Source organism: Lonchura striata, chromosome 2 (genome assembly GCF_050655825.1).
Source record: "Lonchura striata isolate lonStrDom1 chromosome 2, ASM5065582v1, whole genome shotgun sequence".
Taxonomy (NCBI): domain Eukaryota; kingdom Metazoa; phylum Chordata; class Aves; order Passeriformes; family Estrildidae; genus Lonchura; species Lonchura striata.
This window is the reverse complement of record NC_140704.1, coordinates 30893292-30901018: the sequence shown is the minus strand read 5'-3', so window position 1 is coordinate 30901018 and position 7727 is coordinate 30893292. Positions and strand designations below refer to the sequence as shown.

The 7727-nt window shown below is 40.1% G+C and overlaps 1 protein-coding gene across 1 annotated transcript; it reads left to right on the top strand.

Annotated features, from left to right (window-relative positions):
• The first annotated feature begins 1656 nt into the window (after positions 1-1656).
• Positions 1657-5289, top strand: POLR1F (RNA polymerase I subunit F). The gene is made up of 4 exons (XM_021538069.4): positions 1657-1892; positions 1971-2112; positions 3221-3429; positions 4823-5289. Exons 1-4 carry the CDS (start codon positions 1657-1659, stop codon positions 5223-5225), a joined length of 990 nt encoding a protein of 329 aa, XP_021393744.4. The 3' UTR covers positions 5226-5289.
• The last annotated feature ends 2438 nt before the right edge of the window (positions 5290-7727 follow it).

Below are 7727 nucleotides of genomic sequence, written 5' to 3'. Positions count from 1 at the left end.
GTTCATGGGGATAACCTTGGAGAGCCACAGGCCCTGAGAGACAGAGCCCTTCTGACACCATCTTGGCGAGCCAGCCTGACTATGGGGTGAAATACAAAGGTCCACATTTTTGTTCATGCTGTTTTTCCATCTTATTATTAGTTTTTATTTTAAGAGCAAAGGTAGGTTTTTATTATCCTGGATAAAACTGAGTAGAGCCCTTAGTGTATTATATGTTCTCACTGCAAACTAAATCCACCCATAAATAAGAGTTATAAAAAATATATTTCTTTTAGGAATAGAAGTGCATGTAGTTATAGTTTAAGGTCTTTAACCAAGATTGAAAGCACATTGCAAGGTTTAAATATGATCCAAATAGTTGAAATAAAAAATATAATATTTTTTCCAGAAAGCTGAGACCATATAACATGAAATTAATTTCAACAGACATTAAATACCTTGGAGGACTAAAGCCACATAAGAATACAGATTAAAGTAGTTCAAGACATTTTCTCTTTCGATTTTGGAGTTTGGTATGACATCTGAAAGCCATTTTTATGTCAGGTCTTTCACACTAATCCAACTTTACTTGCAGTAAAGTACTGCAAATTATACCATTTGTTTTACTTGTGAAAGCTAACAATGTCCTGTCTTCACAGTATGTTCAGTCAAAGAAAACTTTCTGGTGATGTAGTGTTTGAGTAGTTTCAAAGGCTTTTGCATCACTAAATGTTTTATAGGGAGTTCAAGGATTTCTGGTATCTGACGTAAGGCTTGTTTTCACAAAACAAGTGTTTCTGAGCCCTCCACAGTATAAAAGGAATTTTAACACCTTTAATGAAACCGACAAATTTTTTTTTTTTTTTTGGTAACTCCCCATGTGGGTTCAATCAGTTTGAAAGTGTACATTTACTGTAACGAGTCAATATAAATTAGACTTAAATCAGTGAGAGAACACCTTTTGAACGTTTTGCATTAGTTCAGTTGAATCAGTTTAAAGTAAAATCCTGCTGCGCCGCTTTGCGTGGATATAAAGTCTGAATTACTTTTCTGGACAAAGTCTTCACTAACCAGCCACAAATTCCATCATTCGTAACTGGACAAGGTTCTAGTACTGCAGTTTGTAAAGGTTCTAGTACTTTGTACGTAATTGCAGTGTAGAGTGCACCAGCAACCCTTTTGAGGACTTGTACTTTATTTTGTTGTCCTCATTCTGTGGTTACTAAATGCATTTAAACATTTGTCACCATATGCACAAACTGGATCTGGGGTGGGGCAACAGACTACAAATTCTGTATTTTAAAACTGCTGTATATGAAGAATAAGGCAATTCGTCGCCGTGTCATTTGCCTGGATGGCCAAATGCCCAATGTACATTCACAAGGCACCGCGACGCGTCTCTCGCCCCGGGGCGTGCGGGGCTCCGGGGGGGCTCCGGGCGCCGCGGGTGCGCTCCCCTCGTGAGAGCCGGACCCGCCGCTCCCTCCAGCTCTGACCGGCCCGTGCCGGCGACACGCCAAGCGGGCTGCAAAGACTTAACACCGCCGCCGCTCTGCGGCACGCAACGCCCCTCCGGAGGCGAGCACATCCCCCGGAACTCCGTCACGGGCGCGGCCGGGCGCGGCCGGCGGAGGGAGGCGGCTGACGGCATCAGGCGGCGCGGCGGGCCCGTGGCGCATGGCCGTGCCGCGGCAGCCGCCCGCCGCCCCGGCGCCGCCGCCCGCCGCCCCGGCGCTGCCGCCCGCCGCCGCCCCGTCGTTCGGCGCGGCCCGCGCGCTGCTGGCGCGCCGCCACTCGTGCCTGGTGGCGGGGCCGCGCCGGCGGCACGTGGCGCTGCCGCCGCGCTTCCTGGGCCGCAAGCGCTCCGGCATCCGCGCGCAGCTGGACGCCGAGCTCCTGCGCTACTCCGAGAGGTGCGGCCGCGGGGCGGCGGGGCGGGCCCGGCCCGGCTCGGCTCGGCTAACGGTGACCCCTCCTCATTGTCCTTGCAGCCTGCAGGGTGTGCCCGTGGCTTACGACAACATCAAAGTGGTGGGGGAGCTCGGCGACATCTACGACGACCAAGGGTTCATCCACCTGAACGTCGAGGCGGACTTCATCATCTTCAGCCCCAAGAAAGGGAAGAAGCTGGTGGTATGCTTACGGCACGGGCTTTTTTTATTAAGTGGTCAAAACTTGCCTTATCTTCATCAAGTGCTCTGGCTCTTACGTGGAGACATAGTTTATGTTAGCTTATCCACTTATGAGTAGTTCATAGCAGTTTATTACTAGCTTGTTCTACAATTTTTATTGTTGTTTTTCTGTTTTGCACGTCTCTAGGTTTGTTGAATTTCCGTATAATTATATATTGCTAAACGGTTGTGTCATAAGCATTGCATGTTTAATAGTGTATCATAAGCGTGTATATCGTACCGGTGCTCCATTCTGAATAGCAGATAATTCTCAAACAGGTGCATTTGTTATAGTGATAGGAATGTTTAGGATGCTCTCCAGTTTGGTTCCTCCAAGCACAGGACCAGTACATCGAGCTAGCCTGCCTTTCACTAAAGGAGGTGTGTGCTCACAGAACAGCTTTAAGCTTGTCAAAACCCTTGCTGAGCACTTGTGGGTAAAGCATGTTAAGAGTTGGCTTGCATTCATTGTTGTGCCATACCTTTTGCAGCACAGATGGTGTCTTTATAATTGTGTTTTAAGATGAATGTGCCATCTTCCTAGGAGGATAATAGAAAAATTTTTGATGTCTGTCGTTCATCCTATGGGTGAAACAAAGGTGGATATGGTTTCATATGCATATGTGTCAGAAACCCACTGAATGGAGTATTTAGAAGCTTTTTATGTGTCTTCCCTATCTTCAGCTGCTAAGTACTTCTGTGCCAGCTTGAAGAGCATTTTAGGCAAGTAAATCAGACTTAAAATGGCTTCAAAGCAAAGTTGATCGCTGTAGTGTAAAGAAAAGAGTTACCTACTCTATTCACGTATTCACTGTAGTTAAATCCAATGTTTTGACTTCCTCTCCTGCAGTTTAGTTCTATTTTCAGAGGAATTGTATGAAGACTTTACAGAACTAACTTTGATTTTAATGAAGGAGCATTAACTTATTGCTAGATAAACTGGCTTCATAACTTGTACTGAAACTCTTACTGAAAATTTTCCATATGGGAAGGTAAATATTTAAAGGGTTTGCATTGAAGGGGCTGATTTTTGCTATAGACTTGCATGACATTATTTTTTTCTTTTTTAGGGCATAATTAACAAAGTGGCCCCTAGTCACATTGGCTGCCTGATACATGGATGCTTCAATGCATCTATCCCAAAGCCTGAACAAATGTCCATTGTACAGTGGCAAGAGCTGGGGTTAAAAATAGGGGATGAACTGAAATTTCAAGTGTTGCACTTGGATTCTGATACAGCTGGGGTGTTCTTCATTCGAGGAGGACTCACTAAAAGCAGGTACAGTGCCTTAATAGAGAATTTTTTTAACTGATTCAATACATTTTTTAAGATGCAATTAAAATCACTTAGATTGTAATCTTTCAGTGTTCTTATTTTTTACACAAGTATGTATATAGCTGTATATATAACTATATATATATAAATATATTTTGTCTTAAACTAAACTTTCTGCTCTTTAGGACTCCCATGGAAGTTTTCTCTGGAAAAAGTAAAACTAGGTGCTTCTTGAGCTTTAAAAATCCGAGTGTGTTGACCTATTAATTGTCAATTACATATATAATACATGCTCAAAATAATGCATCCAGGTGTCCAAAAGTAGCTTTGTGCGTAGGCTTTTCAAGTGCAAACAGTCCAGGGGTCCTGAACACAGTGGTTACATTGACAGTTGCACACAAACACATGCATGTGCATTGTATAATGACAAATATATGACTTGCTGAAACATGAGAATTTCAAAGAGAAGAAAATGTGTCTGCTTCCTCCTTAGGCCTCTGTGAATTTATGGGGCACCTTGAAAGAAATCTTGTCTTCAGAAGAGTTCATTCATGTTTTAAAAGAAAAAAAGTCATTTACTGAGCAATGTTTTTCTTTCAATATGGTTTTGATTAATGTATAATATAACTCCTACTGGCAAATTCATAGCATTTTTCGTTTGTTTCTTCTTTTAATCTGGAAGGATGCTCTGTGTCGTTTCAGTGAAGTTACAGTGAAAGTTAGCAATTTTGTCTTCAGTGCCTCTGTGGACATAAGAACCTCCATGGTTTTTAACTGCATTCTTTCCATATTTGTCTTAGAATTTTTTTTTTCCAGTGTTCTTGGTTGCAAGCTACCTGTTGAGGTGGGGGAGTAATTTAGTGTTTTTTGGTGGAGGTTTTTTCCTTTTATTTTTTTTTTTTTTTTTTTGTTTTAATTTTTTGGACATCACTTTTGTTTGAATTAGAGTAGGGTAATTGCTTAGTAAAATCAGCAATGTGCAATGTGCCTCATATATGACTGAATAGGCCACTAGCTGTGTGTTTTTGTGAATTACTTAAAAAAAAAAAAACAAAAAAGCTTTACAACACAATGTGTAGTTATGAATTAGGGGATGAAGAAGCACAAGAAAAGGGGAACTACCAAATGATCTATATGACACTTTAGAGAAGAAATTTAGCCTAAGATTTGGAAGAGAATATTTATTATGTGGTAAGAATAGAAATTACCCTGAGAGTATTAAACTTTGATTCTCTGTAACCCAGAGTATCATGTTCTCCATTTGCTGTTGTTCTTAGCAAATGTTTATCTTTTATCTGCTTGGTGTAAATACATGTTTTAGAAAATTTTGACATTTCACTATGTGAGGTGCTCTAACATGTCTCTAATCCAGTCTATGTTGTATTTTTCTTTACAGCATGCGGCCCAAAAAATCTGTTGCAGTCACTGAAAGTACAAATGGGCTTGAAATTCAAAAGCTTGACCACCAGGAAAATGGCCTGAATAACTGTGGGGAAGATAATGTCACAGAAGAGCCTTTAAAAGACACAGGTGACCTTGGGAGGGAAAATGAAGAAGAGACAAGTGTTAATGCTTTGAATGGATTATGTGATGATAAAAAGAAGAAGAAAAAGAAAAAGGACAAGGACAAGCAAGGAGAACAGGAACTTGTATTGCCTACCAGTGACTCCAGTGGTTACCAAAGTGGCCATAAAAAGTCAAAGAAAAAGAAAAGAAAGCATTGTGATGAAGTTGAAGAAAGTGAGTTATCTCAGCTGTCAGAAAAACCCAAAGCAAAAAAGAAAAGGACTAAGGTCTGAAGGTTTCCTGCATAAGATTTCAGACTCTTTTGATAAGTTTCAATAAAACCCTGTTTTGAAAATATGTATCTCTTGTTCTTTACTACACAGTCTGCTCTGCTAAGTCAAATGGTGTTTGTGTGCATATGTGCACCAGCAGTTTGAAAGGCAGGAGCTTTTAAAGTAGTAATAGAAGTGGGATAGAAGCAGTATCTGCCTGGCTTTTTTACTGAAAAACAAGGCACAAAAACACTGTGGAATGTAAGTATAGGAACACATGCATCACCTCTGTGTCTGCTTTCCAGTTCCATGCATTAGCCAATTGGTATTTATGATGTTTGCTACTCTAACTCCATTTTTACCAGTTGGTGTCTTGATTTTACAAGAGTAGATTAAGATTATCTTCCAGTTTCTGGTAAATTCATGCAAATTCCCAGGAGGCTTAAAAGAGAATTTTTTTTGAGTTTCAGTTTTCAGCTTTTGGTTGCAGCTCTTCAGTTGTGAGGAGGTCTGGGGAGAACTGCAGTGTGACACGGTCTAGTGTTTTACCAGGGCAGGAGGCCATGATTGCTTTGGCATTGATTTGCCTGTTACAAGAGGAACACAACCAGCTCTTTGAAGGCCTTGATAGTAAACAGCATGAATGTGGAAACCTGCTGTTCTAGGTGATAAAGCATTTTGCTCTAGTGCTTAATGATGATGCTATTAGTTCACTTCAATAGAGGTGTTTACGATTTCTAGTAACATACACTGAACATGTTCTGAATTTTAAATGTGACAATACTTGTTTTAGGGCTCACTTTGTGCTATATTAATTGCTTTTATGCTTCTTTAAAGCTCCAGATGTACCAAGACGATGTTACCAGTTTACAGGCTCGATGGCATGACAGTACATAGTAGGCATTTTAAAGTTATGGCACTATAAAGAACCAAGTTAAGACTTTTTAAAGACTTAGAAGAAAGTGAACTTAAGTAGCTAATGCCAGCAATAGCAGCAGAAACCAGGGTATCCTTATGTGTTTGCTCTTCAGTGTACTTCATCTTGGAGCCAGTTTCTGAACAGTGAGGGGAACATGAATTGTTCCTGATGTGTTTGTATGTGTGATGATGCTGACACTTGATTTATGTGCAATTTCATGGACGCTGACTCTTCTATCCATTTCTCCTGTACTGTGACAAAACCTGAGAAATCAGATGATGTCTGTAATGTGTTACACCATGCTGCAAGGTCAGCTTAGTGCAGTATTGTGGTGTGTTCATGGTTGCAGAGAAAGACACAGAAGTCTCATCCTGCTGTACTTAAAAGTACACAGGCAGGCTGAAGGTTGAGACATAATTTAGTCAGAAATTATGTGCTAGTTCCACCTTTATATAGATATGTGTGTGTGTATTTCTGTAGTGACTTGAGGGACTGTTTGGATGGATGGGTAAGAAAGACATGAGAGAAGAGGATGACAAGTGCAGATATTTTTTGATAATTTCAACTTGAAGAGAAGAATGGGGTCAAATTCTGTTGCAGATTAACTGAGTCACATGATTTGATCTCTTAGTCCTTAATGCTCATTGTACCTCACTTTCCCTTCTAGGGAAGGGAAGCACACATGCAGAGTCAAGCCTCACCAGTTGATAGAAGCAGTTCATAGCACCAAGTTTGTTTTGCTCTGTTCTGGCTTTTCATCAGCATGCAAAAAAAGAAGACATTCAGGGGGAAGTACTGAAATTGCAATTAATGAATCAAGTAACACAGACAATATAAATGCTTTCAGCATGTTGCTCTTTTTCCACTTTTGCTGCTGTACTCTACTGGGAACTGCTTACTGTAGTTTAACAAACTGCAACTGTTTTGTTGATGATTAGTTTTTTCTGAAAGCCTAAAATAATCCCAGTTTTGGGCCTTATTTAGAGGCAGGTTTATTTTTGGCAAAAAAAGTATGGTTGGCACCCACTTGCGTAATTTTTTGTTTTTTTCTTGGATTATAACAAAAGAGCAATTAAAAATAAATGCAGGCAATTTATAAAAAATAAATGCTGGCAATTAATGATTGCTGAACAAGTTGTTTCTCCAGTGATACAAATACCATAACATGTTAAATTCTTGACAAGTTTTGTGTCTTTGGAAGGGGAAAAGTGAAGAAAAGGCTTCAAAAAATAAGGAAGAAAAACTTGGTTTACACAGTTGGAGGAAATACTGGCAGCCTCACAGATGCGCTGTTGGTGTTGCTGTAAATGCCATTTTGACATTTGCTAAATATGGCAGAAAACTTGGGTTTTCAAAAGTGATTTTTCACTCTGATCATGATTTAAATTACTGGTCTGTTTTTTCCCCATAAAAAGGCAAAATTTTCTGATGTGTTTAATTAACAAAGGAGCTGAACTTGACACTTTCCATTGAAGTTTCTCTGAAGTTTGATCTCTACAAACCTTTGACTTTCTGTGTTCCCTGGGACTACAAATGAAGAGTTATATTTAATTTTAAGTTGATACAAGATTTTTGAGTATATAGAACAATCATTTTTAAAGCTT

Excerpts from the sequence above, each read along its gene's own strand:
- POLR1F (XM_021538069.4), top strand. The coding sequence starts at position 1,657 with ATGGCCGTGCCGCGGCAGCCGCCCGCCGCCCCGGCGCCGCCGCCCGCC. Across the intron at positions 1,893-1,970 it reads CTCCTGCGCTACTCCGAGAG|CCTGCAGGGTGTGCCCGTGG; the intron begins GTGCGGCCGCGG and ends TTGTCCTTGCAG. Across the intron at positions 3,430-4,822 it reads GGAGGACTCACTAAAAGCAG|CATGCGGCCCAAAAAATCTG; the intron begins GTACAGTGCCTT and ends TTTTCTTTACAG.